The sequence below is a fragment of the Colossoma macropomum genome, unplaced genomic scaffold (genome assembly GCF_904425465.1).
Source record: "Colossoma macropomum unplaced genomic scaffold, Colossoma_macropomum, whole genome shotgun sequence".
Classification (NCBI taxonomy): Eukaryota; Metazoa; Chordata; class Actinopteri; order Characiformes; family Serrasalmidae; genus Colossoma; species Colossoma macropomum.
This window is the reverse complement of record NW_023494787.1, coordinates 21,530,323-21,551,977: the sequence shown is the minus strand read 5'-3', so window position 1 is coordinate 21,551,977 and position 21,655 is coordinate 21,530,323. Positions and strand designations below refer to the sequence as shown.

The following is a 21,655-nucleotide window of genomic DNA, read 5'->3' as shown; positions in this document are numbered from 1 at the left end:
CACTTGAACCGCGGCTCAATCTCAAATGTCTCCCTACTCCCTAATATAGTGCACTACTTAGGTCATGAAGTAATGACTTCTGCACCCAAATAGTGCACTAGACGTATAAATGGAGGGTGTTTGGGACGTAGCCCATTTTTAGACGCTCAAGTCTGGACGGTGTTTTAACTTTTTTGCTAGCTACTCCTCCCGGAAGCAGTTAGCGCGCTGTGTCTGAACTTACTTAAGCAGCAACGCTACTTTTCTGAACTACGTAGCTACGTTTTGTCGTAAACGTCCGCTGCGTCGGAAACGGCGACTCGAAGTTGGAAACACGAGAAAAGACTTTTCGTCGAGTTTCGCTGGTTTACTTTGTCATGAAATTGGTTTGAGTGTAGTTAGAGAGGCTCCCTCCTACGCTCTCCTCCCTTCAGCTTCCTGGAGACCAATCTGAACACTTTTAGTCAGACACTTTTCCGTGTCTAGCGTTACTAGGAGCCCAGTTTCCCAGGTGGGAAGCGCTCACTCGTTCACTTAAGTTTCTCCTTCACCATGGCAGGAAGATGGCCGGGCACGGGCGGGCGCTAAATGGATTTGGATTAGCACTTCTTGCTGTGTAAAACCCAGAGAAGACTCTGTGATTTGACCTGGATTTCTTTCTCCTTCGGTGCTAGCCTAATCTAGCTGTAGCAGTTAGCTAATCTAATCGGGTAAATCCTCCTCCTGCCTGAACTGCACTGCGCCCTGATCAACGCTTCGCCCTCAGTTCCTCAGTTCCAGCTCCGAGCCGCTGTCCGTCTGTCTGTCTGTCTGTCTGTCTACGCGGAGATGATGATGATGAGCCCTCAGCCCGTTTTCAGTTTGTCACTCAGGCTGTAAATTCCGGGTTAGTTGGCACCGTTTCTACTCGCACTTCATTCCTGTTTCATGTGAGCAGCTCTGTCTCTGGAAGTGGGCGAACTTCTGAACTTCTCATGGAGTTGAACTCGGGCAGCTCGGGCTGAAAGTAAGTGGGCCGCTCGCTCTCTTGGAGCCGGCAGGAGAGGAGGAGGAGAGGAGAGAGGCACTATGGCATTAAGGGGGCGAAGGAGCCGCTCAAAGTTACTGCTCTGCATTCTCGGAGCCTCGGTGTTTGTGTACTTCGTATTTCACAGAAACAGCCCTTCAGGCGAGGTCAGTCGAGCAAACCGACGAGGGGTGTCAGACGACGGCAGCATCGACGTGGAGGACCCTGAGTCTCTGAAGAGACCCGTCTACGAGAAGCCTCCGTTAGATTTAAATGCGCTGGGAGAGATGGGCAGAGCCGTTAAACTAGACCTGACGGGAGAGGAGAAGATAAAAGAGGAGGAGAGCATTAAAAAACACCAGATAAACACGTACGTTAGCGACAGAATCTCTCTGCACCGCAGGCTGCCTGAGAGATGGAACCCGCTGTAAGTTCACCTCTCTGTCTTCTCTGTGTTTGTGCAGGTATTGGGAGTGAAAGGCTGATATGAAGTAGAGGTTCATTCGTATTTTAGGTTGTTGCCTTTGTCGGTCCATAAAATGGTCACCGTGGCTGTTTTTTTACTCCCTTACAGTGTGCACTTTGGCACTTTTAAAAGCCTGTCAAACAGCTTCCAGAGCGTCAGAGGAGACTGAAAGGAGGCCTGGCCTTGTTCAGGCGTCTGACACCTGTCCTAAAGATAAGAAGGGGCCGTTGCCCAGTTTGCACTGCTCTTAGTGATAGTTCTGTGGAATAATGTAAATATTGACAAGTGTAAGGTAAAGGTTGTTAAGCAATGTTAGTTAACAAGAAGTTGCTTAACTGACTCTTCCTTCCGACCAAGCAAACATTTGTAGTTTCACTGTGGCTGGCAGAACATGCAAAACAGTAGATAACTAACTGTAAAGAAAAGAAATCTACCTGGTTCTACAGTCGTGGAACACTTTATCAGGAACACCTCCTTGTTTCTACACTCATTGTCCATTTTATCAGTTCCACTTACTATATAGGAGCACTTTGTAGTTCTACAATTACAGACTGTAGTTCATCTGATTCTCTCCATACTTTGTTAGCCCCCTTTTACGCTGTTCTTCAGTGGTCAGGACCACCACAGAGCAGGTACTATTTGGGTGGTGGATCATTCTCAGCGCTGCAGTGACACTGACATATTGGTGTGTTAGTGTGTGTTGCGCTGGTACGAGTAGATCAAACACACCTCAATGTCACTGCTGGACTGAGAATAGTCCACCAACCAAAAGTATCCAGCCAACAGCGTCCTGTGACCACTGATGAAGGACTAGAGGATGACCAACCCAAACTGTGCAGCTGCAGATGAGCTACTGTCTCTGGCTTTACATCTACAAGGTGGATCAGTAAGGCAGATGTGTCTAATAGAGTGGACGGTGTTTAAAAAGTCCAGCAGCACCGCTGTGTCTGATCCACTTGTACTAGTGCAACACACACTAACACACCACCACCACGTCGGTGTCACTGCAGTGCTAAGAATGATACCTGCTCTGAGGTGGTCCTGTGGGTGTCATGACCACTGAAGAACAGAGTGAAAGGGGGCTCACAAAGTATACAGAGAAACAGATGGACTACAGTCTGTAATTGTAGAACTACAAAGTGCATCTATTTGGTAAGTGGAGCTGATGAAATGGACAGTGAGTGTAGAAAAAAGGAGGTTTTCCTAATAATGTGCTCTGTGAGTGTGTATTGGTGCTATGTTCATGGAGAGTTGGTTGAAATCACTTGAAACGCTGTTTAAATTCTAAAAGGCTGTGGAGAGACTTTAACAGTTTTAGTATAAAGTTGGGCTGCACAATATACAATTTGAAAGTTTTTTTCCAGGGTTCTTTAGTGAAGGCATTGGTTATGTATAGAACCATGACAACTCAAAGAACCACATGAATGCGTTAATGGTTCTTCTCTATGATTTGAAAACCTGTGGAATATGGTTCTTTAAAGAACATGTTTAAAGAATGGTTCTATATAGCACTTGGCAGTGTGACAATATATAGTTAACATGATAAATCATGTCACAATACAGTACGATATGCTTTTCTGAACGTGTCGTGGATATTATCAGTGCTTATGGAACACAGACTAACTGCATGTTTCATTATAAAGGGAGCAAAATTAGTATTGTTTCAACAGGATGTATTGTAATACAATATGCAAAATATTGAATAAAATCCTCGTGTTTACAGTATTTTTTAAAATGTAGCACTGCTGGTTCTTTTTTCTCTGTTCCAACTGATCAGAGGTCGGAACAAATAAATATCATAACATATCATGTATTGTGAAAATTTCTTGATGCATTGTAATCTTTTATTTTTGCCACCTGTAGTTCTTTATAGCACCAAAAGTGTTTATATAACTTTTTTGGTACTATGTAGATCCCTTTTTGCTAAGAGTGTAGTGTATAAATTGCAGGTTTTTTCTTGCACAGGGAATTACGATGCAGCCGCCAATGTCAAATTTTGTGCTGCCTCCATCTCTCGACTAAACTCTGATGGGTGTCTTCGCGGAAAACGCTATTTTATAACAAGTGTTACATTTATAGACTGTATATGGCCTTAACTAGCAACTAGCATGAGAACACAGAGATCCTCGGGAGTTAATGATGGGTTTAATGACATTCAACATGGAAAGAGCGAAGAGACAACCGAATCAGCAGTGAATGGTTCTCAGCTGACCTCGGAGCAGCTGTGCTTTGGTCACAGACTGAACTGCTCGCTGTGTTTATCTCTGTACTAGATGTCATGCTAATGCTACACAGAGCAACTTTGACTTCTTAAGATGTAATGTTACCGTAATGCAGCACCTATACTGTAGGCTAGCGTACTACATTGCTGCGATAAAATGTGAGAGGTTCTATAGGGGAAATTAACAAATTATGATTGTAAAATGTGAAGCCTATAACTTGTTTTTTATTTGGACCACTAGTAATGTTGCACGTAATCAGCACGCTTCAGTCTAGTTCCACTACCTGCTCAGTTTAGGCTACAGGCTCTGTAGTTGGCTATATTAGCCTTTACTGTACCTGTACCAAATATACCTCTCTACTATATTAAAGAGGTATATTTGGCTGTATTATGTCTGGTTATCTTCTGTATCTTCCTTCCTGTTAGCTGGGGTTTGGTAGTGACTTTTATGAAGTATTTTTAGTGTATGCAAAAGAGAGTCAGAGAGATAAGTGAAATATAGTTAATGTAACTATCAACTGGTTTAGCATATATAGGTTTCAACTTGTATTTTCAGTTTAAAATTAAATGATAGTTAAATGATTAATTCAGTAAAAGTTAACAGGGTAGTGAGTTTATGGAACAGTAGTAGCAGTTTTATAGAAGATTGGAGGGATGGGAAAAGAATAAACGAAAGGAAAAAGTACATAATTATGGACAGTTAAAAAGGAGCAATGATTTGGTTAAACAATCTAAAGGAGAAACTTACAGCTTGTGTAATACACATGTTTGTCAGTTAGTTAGGCACTGTGATGTAAGTTCCTTTTTCTGCAAAATGGACCTCACTAAGTTTTTTTCCTAGTTACGGTCCTGGGTAGCACTTCCACAAAAGCTTTACTTTGTAAGTTACAAGAAATTAATATTAAATAGTTGTTTTAAAAAACAATAATAGTTGTTTTAAATAATAATAATTACATTTATGGTAAAAATGTTCACTCGAGTCAGTTGAGGTCAGGGTACATGCCTCATTTTGAGCCAGGAAAACCTTAGTATTGTCAAACTCCAACAACTTGCAGTATGGAGATGCCTGTATCAGTGTGTGAGAAGTAATGATGATCTGTGTCTAGTCAGAGTTTTCATGTCATGCCTGCACTCTTTTTATCCACAGATGCAAAAATCTGAAATATGATTACCGGAGCTTGCCCTCCACCTCAGTGGTGATTGCCTTCTACAACGAGGCCTGGTCCACTCTACTACGCACAGTGCACAGTGTACTAGAGACGTCACCTGACCTACTGCTTACAGAGGTGATTCTGGTGGATGACTACAGCGACAGAGGTTTGGACTGGACTTTTCCCTATAGAAATTATGAAACTATTTACACTTCATCCCTGTTTGTTTCTGCTCAGAATACTTGTTGACATGCAAAAACCAGCAAAGGAAGTGGCACAGTAAAAATATGACCCATCTTCACCACCATCAGCTTTCTACTTAGTGCTTATTATGTCTGTATTAGCTGTTATAATCTCCTTATAGCCTAGGTTCTCAACCCAGGATGTTTACCCATACTGATCCAGCTCCCAACTCAACTGATCTCAGCAACCAAGGGATAGTGTTTCTCACCTTTACTGGGAATGAAATGACTCTGGGAACTTCAGGACTAAGTTGAGAAGTCCTGCTTTACAGGGTTCATAGTAAACTCCACCTCAGTAGTAAAAAAGATTGAATCTAGTAGAAGTTTTGGTGACATAAAATATCAAGTTACATGTTGTTTGTGTAAATAAACTCAAATTTAGAAGTAAAACATCTTTGCTGCAGGGTGAATCATATTTTTATGTTGATTGGCTCAGTACATGCTGCAGTGGCAGAATGGGTCAGATTACTTGATAGTGACTGTCAGAATCTAGTGTTGGAACCAAAAAGTGGTTTCCAGCACTGAAACCGTGCTCTCCCTTGATCAGAGCAAGTAAATTAAACCATTTGACTAAACGGCCAATTACTCACCTCCACAGCTCAAAAACAACTCTCTCCTGAACCACTAGCCTGTAAAATACTTTAAATATGATTATTATTCTCACTCCAATTGTTGTGTGTAAAATGTTTGAAGCAGTAATTGCTCCTGTCACAACAAATCTGCATCACTAAGAAAAAAGCTGAAGTTATAATATATTTGTGTATTTACGGGCCCGTCCACAATTATTTGCACCCCTGGTAAAGATGAGTTAAGAGGGTTCACCTTTTGGTGAGTTAGCTTATCATTAGAAACTGAAAAAATGAGAAAATCCAACCTTTACTTGAAATAAATTTATTCTGAGAAAAAATTTCACTAAGGAATAATTATTTTTAACAAAACCACATGTGATACTATTATTGAAACCCTTAGAAATTCTTAGAAATACGATGTAACTGAAGCATTTTTTCCATTTGTATTTTACTTTTTTAAGTTGATCAAAGTGTCAGGAGCTTTCAAGCAGTAATCCATGACATCCTGTTTTACTGGGATATACAGGGTGATTCAAAAAGATTCATTTGATTTCAAAATGATTTATTTTACTTGTAAATCATTATAGAACAATGCAGTAAATTGTAAATGGTTTAAGTGAGCATAAAGTTTATTATGTAATTTTACAAACGCGCAATATGAAGCTCCTCCAGCTGTACAGACAACATCAACACCACAGTCAAATTCATCCCATATGATTGAGCATGTTGCATGTCACTGTCCTCATGGCTCTTTCAGTGCGATTTTGGAGATTATCCAGTGTTGTTGGGAGTGGCACATAAACAGAATCCTTAACATACCGCCACAAAAAAAAGTCACACAGTGTGAGATCTGATGATGCTGGTGACCTTTTCTTGAAACTGTTGGTAGCAACGACGAATGCTCCGAGCTGTTGGAGGTTCACTGCCATACTGACAGTCAGAAACTCTATGACCCACTCCTTCAATTGGTATGTGATTGGTTCCTAGGTGCCTCACGGTTGTACAAAATATAGTGCTTTGAAATTGGATTAATTCTTTTGAATCACCCTGTATACATGAGTTACAGTCAAGTTTCTTTAGTCATTTTTTAACATAGGGGAAAAACAAGAGAGCACACAATTCAAGTAAGGGAAATGTGTGTTGACCTTCATAGGTCAGGGAATGGCTATAAAAAAAAAATTGATACTCACCTGAAAATGCCTATATCTACAGTTAGGGCAGTAATTTAAAAGGTTCCCCTACACAGAGAGGAGGTTGGTAAGGGGGTAAAACAAATCCCCCAGGGCCAGTACAGAAAAACGTAGCATCATGGGGTCACCAAGTCTCCAAAACTACCATCAGACGCCACCTCCATACCAACAGGTTATTTGGAAGGCATGTCAGGAAAAAGCCTTTTTTTGTCATGTAACCACAAATATAAGCGCCTGGTGTTTGCTGTACTCTACTGGGACTTTGACTGGAACCATGTACCATGGTCAGATGAAACGAACATTGAGCTTTTTGGCAACAAACACTCAAGATGAGTTTGGCATAAAACAAAGGATGCCTACACAGAAAAGAACCTGATGCCCACTGTTAAGTACAGTGCAGGGTCTGTGATGTTGTGGTAATGTTTGTGATGTTTTTCCTCCAAAAGCCCTGGGAACCTCATCAGGGTACATGGCATCATGGACTCCAATGAAATAGCAGAACATTTTAAGTCAAAATCTGTCTGCCCCCTGCCAAGAAACTAAAAATGGGTTGTCATTGGATCTTCCAGAGGGACAATGATCTAAAACACAGGGCCAGATCAACACAAAAATGGTTTACTGAACACAAAATCAAGCTTGTGCCATGGCCATCTCCGTCCCCTGATCTGAACCCCTTAGAGAACCTGTGGGGGGAGCTAAAGAAGAGAGTGTACAAGAGAGGACCTGGGGGAGATTCTGTAAAGAGGAAGGGTCTTAAGATCCCTGCTCTGTATTCTCCAACCTTATAAGATGTTATAGAAGAAGACCAAGTGCTCTTTTATTGGCACAGGGAGGTTGTACACAGTATTAAATGCAGGGTGCCAATAATTGTGACACATGGTTTTGTTAAAAATATTTTTTTTCTCAGAATAAATTTGCTTAAATTGAGGATTGGATATTTTAGTGTGAGATTAAGCAAATTCACCAAAAGGTGAATTTCATCTAACCCTTTTTACTCATGTTTACCAGGGTTGCCAGTACAGGTTGGGGTGTAACAGAATACAAGTATCGGGAATATATATTCAGAATACATATTCACAATACAGAAATACAGAAGTATGTTTTTAAGGCAGAATATTCAGAATACAGTTACTTTACGTTTTAGAACACTGTTAGAAAACTTAAGTATTAAATAAAAAAATACAGTTTTCAAAAGAAACACCATCAATGCTTGTTTATAAACAATTTTGAATCAGCACGCAGCATGTAGATTATCTCAAATTATTATTTTTTTTCACTTAAAGGGGAGGTTAGTTATATTTCTGTTTATAAAGCTTAAAAAAGTCATATCCAGTCAGAGACTATTTTATAATTATAGACAAAACATTTATTAAATGCAGTTTCTACACAAATATACATATATGTGTTTTAAAAGCAGGGAAACTTGCACCGGTGTGATAATTTTGGAACATACTCCTTTAGAACATTTGAAGCAGCCTCTGGAGGACTACATAGCCAGCCTGAGGAAAGTTCGTTTGATCCGAGCCAGGAAGAGAGAGGGGCTGGTCAGAGCTCGGCTCTTGGGTGCCTCCAGCGCCACGGGCGAAGTGCTGACTTTCCTCGACTGTCACTGTGAATGTCATGAGGGCTGGCTGGAGCCCCTGCTTCATAGGTCAGAGCACCTCAGCATTCTTTCATTATTTGATTTATCCTTTCAGCGCTTGTGGTAACCCCAGATTCCTGTATCTCTTACCTGCAGAATAAAGGAGGAACCCTCTGCCGTTGTATGCCCAGTAATAGACGTAATTGACTGGAACACTTTCCAGTACTTAGGGAACCCAGGAGAACCTCAGATTGGGGGCTTTGACTGGCGCCTGGTTTTCACTTGGCACACTGTTCCTGAATACGAGCAAAAACGAAGGCACTCCCCTACCGATGTCATCAGGTACGTTGCTCTTTGTGGGTCAGGGTGGGGTTAGCTCTATTATATGGCTGTTAGCTGATATCTTAAAAAAACATTAGTCAGTACAGTCACTATTTACACTGCAGGGTCAAACTGTAAAAATGAGTTTTGTTATATAGGTGTGCTTTTTGGGTCTATTGAAGTTTTGTTGGGCTTGGAGTATTACACTGATAACTCAGAATATATTGAAATGTTGACTGAAGCTACCTTGCAGGTTACTTTAAATCACCTTCACTTTCAAAGAGGAACAGCATTTCTGTGTATTTCTTAAAGGAATTACTACAGAATATCTAGAAAGAAGAGAAATCATTCAGAAGAATTGCAGCTTTGGAACAGGGATAAATAGAAAGTTATGTACCTTCTGTTTTATCCTATTTTCTTTCAGATCTCCGACCATGGCTGGTGGCCTATTTGCAGTCAGCAAGAAGTATTTCCATTACCTGGGCACGTACGACACAGGAATGGAGGTTTGGGGAGGAGAGAACCTTGAGTTTTCTTTCAGAGTGAGTATATATGTGCTCGTATGAGTGCTTTTTTGTGTGTGGAGCTCTCTATTATTCACCGTTTCACATTTCTCCGTGCTGCTGCAATGGTAATATGTGACTTATTTTCACTGTGTTAGTGTGAAGTAAATATGATTATTTACCCAAGCTCTGTAGGTTAGCCTGTGTTGTTTACACCATCAGTCAGACTGTCTTTGGCAGCCATCTCTGTGATTAACTAAACCTCCAGTGCCTGTGGTGTATTTGTTCACCCAATTGAAATGTTTGTGTTGTGCTTGTTCACCTCAGTCCTTTAATTACTAACTCCAGCAAACACAACTCTAAGAAGTCTGTCATTTACATTGACACTTGCCAAGCAATAGCAGAATTATGTTCTGAGTGTTGTGACAGAAAGGAAACCGCTTCTACGGATTTATGACATAGAACACCTTGTTTCCAATGAGAAACGGAGCAGATAGCTGTTCAGTCCATTCATCAGCACAGACAGACTTGCTTATTGTATGAGTCCTAACTGCATTAGGCTAATTTGTTTCTTGTGGTCTTGCTTTTCCACAGATCTGGCAATGTGGAGGAAGTTTGGAGATCCACCCCTGCTCTCATGTGGGTCACGTCTTTCCTAAGAAGGCTCCCTACTCGCGCAGCAAGGCTCTCGCCAATAGTGTACGGGCAGCAGAGGTCTGGATGGATGGTTACAAGGAACTGTACTACCACCGCAACCCCCATGCACGCCTGGTATGAACGCTGGTAAACACTGGACTGTATGAGATTGAGCTGGTCAAATTTATACAATTTTCCTCTTACCCCAAATGCAGTGGCCTGCCAAGACATGTTTGGCCATTTTGAATGAAAGAATTTTCCGTTCACGTGAACCATGTAGATTTGATGAGTTTTTAATTGTGGAAGGAGGGGAGATCTACTGCCAGCAGAGAATTCTGAGGGAGAATCTCTCCTCTCTTCCAGAGGAGAGCACAGCAGCTGTTCACAATCAATATTCATCTAAACTACAGATATAGTATATTTTCATGGCCAATGAAAACTAAGCCAGCGTTAATGGAAAGTGAAAGAGCCTTGTTCCCTGATCAGAGAAGCTGATTTCATTTTTGTGTATTCTAATTTCTTTCCAGTGGCTTTCAGACAGTGGGCAGAAAAGGTCAATATGTGAAAATGATCATTGTCAGTGACCAAGACAATCATTTACCACTTTGTTTCTGTCTGAAATTGATTTAGTTGATTACTGTACAACTTCGTAACCACTACGAGAGCTTAGAGGCCATTGACAAAATAAAATCTCAAATAGCGATCATCGGGGCCAAGCACTACATGTATCCAGCAGAACACAAATGATGGGCAAAGTGGCTCCTATTTATAATAGATGTGGGATCTTAGAAGAAGATGTCTGTCAAATACCTTTTGGTACAGTAAGCTACAGATTTTTAACAAATACGTCTTGGAAAAAAAAAGTTCTGTTTTTGGACATGACTTGTTTGCATAGTTTTTGAAATCAATTAGCTAAATAATTCCACAGCAATTACCCTGTATTTCAGTATCATTGTGCATAAGAATGCACCAGAATTTTCATGTTAAAATCACAAAAATGTTCTCCTACATACGATGCTGCTGGCCCCACCACAGGAGACTGGTTTCTGAACTTGCTCATGAATTTTTTTGTCCGAACTAACAGGTAACGGATGTCTGTGGCCAGCAATTAGCATTGAGAATACTGAAGCCTAAAATCATCACACTCTTTTCCGTTTTTTTTAAATGTTCTGAAATAGACTTGCATATATGGTTTCTGACATACTGTACTATGCACTTATCTATAAAAATGGACAGACATACATTGTATAGCTACAAGTTGTAGTAGCAAACATAATTTTATCCACTGTAAAACTAAAGAAGCAGACTTCAGACACCAAACATGTCTTAGTTGATTGACAGTGTTTGGGGGAAAAAGGAGAAAATAGCTTTTTGGCCTGAACCTCTTTAATTTGTGTTTACCATGACTATCATGTTCGTTTGTTTGTCTTCCTGTTTCATGAGGCATGTTTATCACTGTCATCTGAATGACAGGTTAACGGCAGCATAAAGCAGACCTTGATTGATTATGAGGCCTTTGAGAAATAAGATACACATGCATGCTTACTTATGCACACAAGCTGTAAGCATGAACCTACTGAGTGACAGACAGCACTCAGTTGAGTTCTGTCCCAAGGTGACACCCTGTTTGCTAGGTGTAAGATTACAACATTGAGAAGTAGATTCTCTCTCGGGTTGTTTGTATGTCTTCCACTTGCCCTTGAGGAGCCAGCACCCGGTGCCCCTCCGGGGCTGGTACTTAAGGGAAGAGACACTCTTAGCATGGATCGGGTACCTCTCATGTCTCTCCGTTAGGGAGATTGTGCCAGGTTGGCAGTGCCAGGTAGAAATCGATCTTGTGCGATCAGAGCTGATAAGCCTCTTTCTTCTTCTGGATTTGTACCACAGGCAAACACCAGCGCTGCCAGGGTGGATCGAGTGTGACTAAGTCTTGTCCTTCTCCAGGCAGTTTTGTAAAAGGATCTCATTCTCTTTCACTCTCAGAGACTCAAACCATATTTTATTAATGGCCTAAATCTCTGTGGATTGTGTCAGTCTGGCGTAAAAGATCAACAAAGTGATGCTCAGTGATGGATCTCTGTCATCAGCTAGCCTAGTCAGTCTGATTTTGACCACTTGATTGAGTGTAAAGTTCATATGTTTCACTCATATCTGGAAAAGTAAGCGTAATCTCAGTTTTAAGTTATTTCCCTACGCTTTTATAATACTTGGGCACCCAACTGTTCCTTTGGCCGATGCAGGAATCTGATGAATCATCACCTCGTCAGTAGAAGAAGCAGTAGCTCATTTAAAGCGGCCATGGCCACTGTCATCTATCTTTGCACAGTGCTGCTAAATGGCTCCGACAGGGCTCTGCCTCCACCAGATGTTGCTCGCAAATAAGTGCGTCTGCACTGCTCCTCTGTGGGCCATAGCTCAGCAGTACCCAGCATCTAAGATGGCAGGAATGTGGGCCGACCGCAGCCATTCACACACAAACAAGCCCCACGCCTCAAGCCGCATATCAGGTTGTGCATGGATTGCTTAAAGGGTGAGGCTGCAGCACACATTCATCTTTGAAATGTGAGGTGGCAGTGTGTGGGTGACTATATATGTCAGTTGAGTTTTCGTGCTGAAATTCCTGGTTGTTAGAATAACAGGATGGTGTTTTTTCCCCTGACGAGTGAATATTTGTGTGGGTTTTTTGTGGAAACAGTAGAATAGATGATGCTGGGTTCAGCTATTTTGAAGGGGAGTGCTGATGCTGATGGATAGCCTCAGCTTATTTTTATTGGTGTACTTGCTGTGGGTCAATAACCTCTGCAGTGGTTCTACTGTGTCATTATGAGCAGTTCTTTTTTTCCGGGCGGTCTTATGATGTTAGTAAAAAAAAAATATGAGGCAGTAAAGCTTAATTTTAGGTTCTTCAAAATGCCACCCAGTGTTCTCTTTATGACATGCTTGTGTCTAAATGATGGCTGAGAGACCAGGAATGCCCCGTGGGAACCTTTACATTAATATTGTACTGTCATCTATCTGAAATATCTGTCATAGCTCACTCTTAACTGGAGTGTATAGGAGTTCCAGTGTTCAATATGTGGTACTGGTGTCATGTTCGCAGTACAGGTTTATTGCTTTTTAAAAGTGTAAATGGCATCTATAAAGGACAGAGCCTCGAATATGTTTGTTCCTCGGCTTACAGCCACTTATTACAGAACCTATATGTGTAATAGTTCACCTGATCTACATAAAGGAAGGAAGGTATGAGAACAAATGGTTCTGATACTAAAGAGCTTTTTGTTTGAAACCTAGTGCAGTATCAATCCATTCTTGTATCCAGGAGGCGTATGGTGATGTGACGGACAGACGGAAACTGAGGATGCGTCTAAACTGTAAGGACTTCAAGTGGTACCTGGAGAACGTCTATCCTGACATCCATGTCCCAGAGGATCAGCCTGGCAGGTTTGGAATGGTGAGGACGCCAAGTAGAGCTTTCCAAGTACACTATTCAGAGCTGTGCAATGTATTGTTGGTTAATTATTAATGGCCTTGGTAATACTGGTATTGCAGAAGGTTCAGTATGCAAATGAGACCTTTAACTAATCACAGTTTTTCCTCCAGGCTGTAAGAATTATGGTTCTAAATGCGTGTTTGTGTGTATAACAGTGCATTTTTAATAAATTGAAAGGAGTATCACAGTTGCGCTGTGTAGCAGTATAATGATACTAGTATTTTGTCCATGTTGTCTAGTCCTACTTCTCTTAACAGTGTTTCCTCCTTGGAGGAGTACCGTGAGGGGTTGACGGAGGCTATTTGAATATATGGATATCTGAACTCATGAGAGCGTTTTTTTGCTTATTTGAGTATGTGTTTTTATTGTGAAGCACCTTATGGACTTGGCTAAAGTGATGGTTTAGCTCATGAAAATGACCACGGGGGAAAAAAGTGATCAGTGACACTATATGCCATTGTTTATTCATAAAAATTTTAAATATTTACTCTTTGGAATTTGTTAAAATAGGATGAAATATACTTGGTTGACCCTCAATATACTTTAGGGGGGTGTCCAAGTAAAACCTAAGAGTGGGAAACACTGATGAGCATTGCTCCTTATTCTCTTATTAATTGCAGTTAAAGAATCGAGGGATGACCAACTATTGCTTTGACTACAATCCACCTGATGAGCATAATGTGGCGGGCCACAGAATCATTCTGTATCCGTGTCATGGCATGGGCCAAAACCAGGTAGGAAACTCCTTCTGAAACTTTATAGCAGTATGAGCAGTTTCGCTCTTTATAAAGTTCCCTAATGTACAGCTGACCACTGTAACTCATTCTCTCCCCATAACCTGTTCCAATCAAAGTGAATTATGTCTCATCTAGGAAATGCACTGCCCTCAATGCCCTCAACAGCTTTAAGATAACAGTAATATAGTGCATTAATAACATGCTCCATTAAAAATAGCATTGTAAATCTAAGCAGTCCTGTTATTAGTGACTCTAGCTGCCTGGTTGCCTGGCATTGCAGTATGACTCCAACAGCTCCTCCCTCTCAGGGGGATATGGTGTTCACAAGCTGCAAGATCCAAAGATGGTTGTGCGCACAGGATCAAACTAATATACCATGTATGCTTGTAATATAGTCTCACTAGGCAATCAAAATGAATGGCTTTATATTACTACCTACTTTTATCTTTAAGACCAGCCTATCAGGATTGTGCTTTAAATAGATCATGGTTGGGAGGTGCATTTAGGGTTGCTTAGCGTGGGATGTTTGTATATTTTTCCATGGTGATATTAACCCTTTGTTGTTGTTGTTGTATATGGTTACAAGTATAAGTACACACCTGTTCATACTGTACAGCAGTGACGTCCTGAACATCACAATATTCTGAAGGGTTACATTTTCATTTCAATAACATCAGATGAGCAGTAATATCAATTTTAAAATCAGAATTCTCTGTTATTTCATTATTCTAGTATAGATTGAAGAGGTATAACCAAATAACCAAGATATGATGTCTTCATGCAAGCATTATCCATTCTTTAAACAGCAAAAATATTTCTGTTTTTTAGATTTTATGCATATAAATAGCATAATAGATGAGCACAAACAACTTTTATCTAACTATGAAGACACATGAAAATAATGTTACAAATATCTGCAGCTTGAAGTACTCATGATTATCTTCATCATTATTCTTATCATATGTCCTAACACTACACTGTAAAAAATTGTATTTGTAACTAACCTGCCTGCTTTAAAATTTTGCATTCATTGAGCATCTCAATGAGTTAGTAAGTTTCCATTATTTGAAGTCCAGTAAAATCAGAATTTTAAGGCAGCCAGGTTACTTACTTTTTAAGATGAAACACCAAGTCGTTCCTTTTAATGCAATAAGACCCTGTATTGAATCATATATCTTAATTTCACCCCCTCTGCTGTCTATCTTCCTGTGTACCAGTTCTTCGAGTACTCCTCAGACAACGAGATCCGGTACAACACAAGGGAACCTGCCGGCTGTGCCGCGGCTGACCCAGTCTCCACCTTCCTCACCATCGGCCTATGCAGAAAACCCCGAGAGACAGTGCCTGAAGATCAGAAATTTGTGCTCAAAGAGGTGAGGTATTGTCATTGGTTGTGAGGGCTGCATGGACACACGTGATGTTTGAACTGGCTTCGTCAGACATTGTGTTCATTTAAACTGAGGAAAAATGCTCATGGTAATGAGCTCGCTTGGCAGTTTGAAGCTGTGCGTTGAATGATCAAAAGGAAAAACACTTCTTTCCTAAACACAATCAGGATGATAAAATTTATGAAACTTAACATAGAAAGAAGCCTTACTTGTGCTGGGGCTCATGAATAAACTCTTTCCCAGGACAGAGATGATTCAGATCCTGTGAGCGAGCAGAGAGGGACTTTGTCTGGATAGCAAAGAAAGGCAAGGACATTGGCCATCGCAGCGATGAGGAGGGCCAGTGTTGGCTTTCTTTGGGGACTGGGAGAGGGGGGTACAACGCTGTGTTTGGCTGGTGCCTGTGTTTGAGTGAGCCTGAGGCCTTGGAGTGCTCTCAGAGAGAAAGACCAAAAGCTCTGACATTAGGCCCTCTCATTCCATAAGCGTACGAATGAGGAGCCTTCGGCTGTCCTGCGGGGCTTTCATTTCAACACACAACAAACAGCTTTTCTGTATATTAATATGTAGCTCTGCAAACAGCTCGTCCTGGATTTTTTTTGAAAGCCATATTGGGGTAGTTTAGATGTACAAGAACGTTGTGAGTATTTTAGCAGACTGTAATAGCACACTGGAAAAGTGATGCAGTGATTTTTACTTGATTCAAATGTGTACATAATTTCTGCATGGATAAAATACATTCTAACACATTCTTGCCTTTCCGTTTGCTTACTTTTAGCAATACCTGCATTAATGTTACGTATTTTAGTCAAGTGGAGATAGAGAATCAAGTAAACTCAGTTTGTTACTTTAAAGAAAATGAATTTGCTTAGAAACTGTCTCCAAAAGCCTTGTTTATTTCTTCAGATTAAATTGTCTCTAAGTGTTGAATAATGGTTTCAGCCATTACTCTTGATGCTTTTTTTAATTGTGCTTATTTTATTATGTTTTAAGATGCACACAGGGACAGCTTGCACAAGAAAATTCTTCCACACTTGGGAAAATGAGGAAAAAGGAAGCAAACGCAGATTCAGCAGATAAAAATTGTTAATAGTAGTATGTGTGGCTAAAGTAAGGATAAATTAGTGCCTTGAAGATCAATGTAGATGACTGATAGAAGAAGAAAGCAGAGTAGAAATATCTGAAAGAACTTATGACCCTAACCAGTGATGTTTCTGCTTGAACAGGATGGCACTCTGTACCATGTCCAAACTCAGAAGTGTGTCGAAGCTGTGGAGAAAACGGACAACGGCAACCCTGGTCCTGCTCTGCGGCCTTGCACTATCTCAGCGTACCAGCGGTGGTTCTTCGAGGAGAGAGCGTAACAGAAAGAAACCTTCCAGAAGCTTCTAGCACTTTCCCTGCAGTTTAGCTGCGCTAGAGTCAGGTTTGAAAGGGCATTGTACAAAAAGGCAGTTCTGTCACACTCAACAAATATTCATTCATATACATGCCCCAGTATGTATGACTTCCTTTCAGTCACTCTGCTGTATTTGGTGCTCTTTTCATATGAGTGTAGTTCTGGAATTGCAGACAGTTGTAAGGAAGGGAGGGGCAGACTTTTCTAAATTTTTTAAAGAACTATTCTATCATAGCGGAAGAGCTGAATATGTGAACTGAATCAGTGCTGGTTTTTGACTCATTTCAGTGCAAACATGTTTTGATCTTGAGCTCAGATTATTATTTTGAACCACTGTGTATGTTTCAGTCAGTGTTACTGGCTGAAACATACGCAGCACATTCTAAACATCAGTTTTGTCCAGACTTCACTGCTGTAACTGAAAATGCAGACTGGCATTTAGAATAACACAAGCTGGTCATTTGTGTTAATCATCTTTACTGTGAGCTCTTTGGTGTCTGTATATTTAAAGGAGCTCTGCTTGCTCATATCTAAAACTCACCTTCACTATTTACTTCGTCATCGAAGTTACCTCTTCGGGCAGCTGGAGCGCTCCCCACCCCTCCATTCCCCTCACTCCCAGCAGGCTGTGGTGTGCATTTTTGGTTTATTATTGAGATAAACAGCCACAGTGATATACACAGTGGCATTGCTGCAGTTATCATTATGAACCACTTGATGGTGCCAACTCCTCCATTTTCTCCTACATATCCTTCTGCCACGTCCTCCATGTTCTCTCCTCAGCTAACGCTGAGCATTTACATGACCCGCGTTCCAATTACAGTAGTTCACATTGCTGGTCTTAGCAGTGCAGAAGCATTTAAAGTTCAGGATCAAGATTAATCATGATGCTGACATTTAAAAGCACACATTAGCCTACCTCTTATAGTCATGCACCTGCTGATGGGGACATAGAAAATGGTTGGCTTCAAAATGGGACCATGTTTTGAAGAAATATCAAGAGCTGAAGGGACTTTCTGTAGATACTAGGTAATCATATTAATCATATTGTTTTTTACTTTCTCTTTCTCATGCGCTCCATCATATTAACCTTTGTAGACTGTTTGGACATAAACCTCTTTAGATCTTTCAGATTGTTACTGAGTATTCAGTCATTGAGAGTGAGAGATCATTTCACTTTGATGCTAATTTTTCACAATGCATACATTAACAAATTAATAGACAGAAATCAGTGTCCTAAATTATTTATTATTACTGTTTATTACTATAATAACTGATGTTTTTTGTGCAGCGAGGAACTGCACTATTTTTTATGTAATTTATCGTTTTTTTCACTGATGTAAGTGCCTTACTTTGTGTTACACAAGACACAAATCTTTCTCAGTGGTCTGAGAGATGAAACGTTGCTTTTTAACATTCTTTGATGAAGTTAAAATGTGTTTCTCATTTGCTGTGACATGGATGAGTTTACAGATGAGGTTTTGGGTGAGCAGAACGGAGTCTGTTCATTCTCTGCATTTCACCTAATGTTGATTGAGCCGAGAGCATGTGACATTGACAAAATACTGCACAGATGTTCATGGAACTTCTGCAGATAAGCAGGAGGTTGTCTGATTGATTATCTGTGGATTTACACTGGAGCCTATTGTGTCAGTGATGGGGGAGCTTCCCCTGTCAGAGCCTCAAAATGCTAGAGTGCAGAGAATGGATTGACTGGTGAGGAGAAAATAAACCTGTGGACAGTTTCCACTGATGCTCATGAGTCTCCAAGAAACCAATTATGATCTGAATAATTGAAATCCATTCTGCTTCGTAAATATTAACTTTGTGTCATCCACAAACTGGAAAATGTATACAGTATCCACTACATGAAAAAGCTATACAGCTCTGCAAAAACATCTTTTTTATCAAACATACTATGAAGTATTGTAACATCAGAAAAAAATGTACTAAAAATCCCATTTTCATTTAAAAGTACTGGCCATTGTTAACTGGTTCACTAAGGGCTATGAATAATTCATATATCTGCGGTGTGTTTTTGACCCACTGGTATATGCACTTTATTTGTGTAGCAATATCGCGGCAGAAGCATTAACTGAAAGGAGCAATTACAGTGGGTTTCAGAAGTCTGGACCACAAGCGGAAATGCTTCTATATTGCATGCTTTTCTACTTCAATACGAAGTTTTTCATTACAAGCGATGCTATCAGTATAACAGTTTGAGTGAAAAGTTGAAGTCTTTTGAAGTGTTTACATGAATTTCAGAATTTCTTCTGAAGTATTTGTCTGCTTTTTGCTTTAATGACAGCGAGCACTCGAGCTGGATTAGACTCCACAAGTTTGCGCTAGACCTCTCATGAGTAAATCAAATGCACCTGAGAGTCATCTGAACCTTTTTGTACAAAGGCCTTAACATGGTCAACGTTAAAAAAAGCTGCTTAAATTTCAGTAGTGACCTAAAATAGTGTAGAGCCTTTAATATTTCTCCTTTATTTTGCTTGTCATAACTTTTGGGGAAGAAAATCAAAATCATAAAACTTTCTGTTTCTGTTTACTTGCAAATTTAAACAAAAACGTCTGAGATTTTTAACGTGGTCTCAGACTTTTGGACGCCACTGTATGTCAGGCTTCTGCTGATTCTCAACAGTCTACTCTCTGTTTCTTACATTATAGTAATGTCATTGAGATGGGATTTACAAATCAAGGAATGAATTTTGGGAAGAAATCTAAATGCTGGTGACTTCAGGTAACTTTGTTGCTGTTATCCAAGTGTCCTTGACATATCATCGTAAATTAAGAATTTACACTTTTTTATATATTTCCAGTAACTTGTAATTAAAATCATTGTGCTTTCTGATGTAATTTGTACTATTCAAATGACAGTAGGCCTTTTGAAGAATCGGGCATGTTTCAGGTGAATCTGGGTTTTGTTTGTATTTTGTATCTTAACATTTAAAATAAAACCTTTCAGTAACAGTTTGGGAGTGCGCGCCGTGTCATGTCTGGCCTAGTATGGAGATACTTTTTCCATCTTACCCGTGTTTTTTTTTTTCTAGGAACTCTAGAACACTAATCTTTCCAGCCATAACATCCCTTTGAAATCCCCTTTTTCTTAGGCCTACTTCCATCGCTTTCTCTTGCAAAGGGATTATGAGGAAGCTGAAATCAAACCCAGCACTGGTGGAATATTAAATCCTAAAGTTTTCTCAGAAGTATAGCACATGTGCATTCTTTTTTTTCATGCCAGTGCTTAGAGAGCGAGAGAGAGAGAGGGTGTATGTGAGAGAGATGGGGAAGAAGATGGAAGGAGGAGAAGAGAGAGTCCTCACTCTCAGCATATCTGATTGGTTTGAACATGTGCAGCTGAGTATGAGGGAGCACTCATGCCAAGTCGCTCCTCGCTCTGCGCTCTGCCCCGCAGTCATTCGAAATTACTCATTCATGATGCGCGTCTGTTTGATATTTCGTACTGTGCGTGGGCCTCCTTTGTTTAGTGTCATCTGCCTCGTACTCGGGCGGCGGGAGGGGATTAGCAGAACCCCGTAACCGCACTGCTACAGAACACACCAGAGGGCTTTCGCAAAGCAGCACCCAGAATGAAGCTGCTGTCCTCTTTTTCTTTCCTTTTTTTTCCACCCAAAGCCAAGCTCGCTCTTTTTCTCTGGAAGCCTTTTGGAGCGTACCTCTAATTCCAGGGAGGCGTTGGTGTGCCCTAGCTGTGACGCACTGAGGAAACGCTTATTCTCGCAGCGCCTTGCATGTGTGCAATCTCACTCCAAGAACAAGGGCGCATATACTGATGTGGCGTAGTTTAGATTGAATGGGATTATATACGACCCCGTATATGGCTGTGAGTTTGTAGCCTGAGAAAATGGCGTTACAAATGGAAATAATCTTTCTGTTAAATGCAGCTCACACCTCAGTGTGAGTGATACATTTGGGATCTTTGATATCAAGGCAGCTTGCTCGCCTACGTCCCATGTGTTGGTGAACAGGGTCTGCGTACAACCCAAGCCACTCCACTCTGAAATGCAGAGAGCTGGAGTTGGCCGAGCCAACCAGGACACGCGCTGACCCATCTATATCCTCTCACCAGCACCACTCATTTAGCTCATTTTCTTCAGCTGGCTCCAAGTCTGGCAAGACATGCAGGTGCCCTATTCGTTTTCTGAGAATGAGTCTGCAGAAAGACACCTACGACCGTTCAAAAGAGATGTATAATATTTCTATAGTACATACGTAAATGCCAGTTTCAGCGTTTCAGAAGCTGTGCATCAGATCAACTTCATGGTCATTAATACATGACCGTTCAAAAGTTTGGACTCACTTTTCATTAATCTTTGCTGTTATTTTATTAAGTAATAAGTTGTGTAGATTGAAATACTTTAAAGCTAAACCCCATGAAGTATTTTAAGATGTTTTTATTCAATTAATTGATGCTAAATGTCAGGTAATAAACTGTAATTATCTTTTTTATTTCAATTTTTTGATAGGTTATCTGCTTTGAGGTTTGATTGCGTTTCAAGTGTGGGGCATCCTGGTTGTTAACTATTTATGTAACTATTATATACTCAATGTTGTACAGCTTTCTCAGTCATTATGGAGTCATACACAGCTCTGTTCATTATTCAGGACTCATCTAGAATTGAAAAATTTTGGAATATGTATAACAATTTCACACACAGCGCAGAACCCTGCACTTTTCTTGCATTTAATTTTTTCTCTGAAGTCCATTTATAATGCTTGTGTGGGTTTATGTACCAAAAACAGTCATA

The 21,655-nt window shown here is 40.4% G+C and overlaps 1 protein-coding gene across 1 annotated transcript; it reads left to right on the top strand.

Annotated features, from left to right (window-relative positions):
- Nucleotides 1–114: 114 nt before the first annotated feature.
- On the top strand, nt 115–19,859 carry galnt12 (UDP-N-acetyl-alpha-D-galactosamine:polypeptide N-acetylgalactosaminyltransferase 12). The gene is made up of 10 exons (XM_036566418.1): nt 115–1,412; nt 4,820–4,989; nt 8,286–8,475; nt 8,563–8,748; nt 9,152–9,269; nt 9,825–10,001; nt 13,186–13,317; nt 13,977–14,090; nt 15,311–15,466; nt 16,708–19,859. The coding sequence occupies exons 1-10, from the start codon at nt 1,048–1,050 to the stop codon at nt 16,843–16,845; spliced, it is 1,746 nt and encodes a 581-aa protein (XP_036422311.1). The 5' UTR covers nt 115–1,047; the 3' UTR covers nt 16,846–19,859.
- The last annotated feature ends 1,796 nt before the right edge of the window (nt 19,860–21,655 follow it).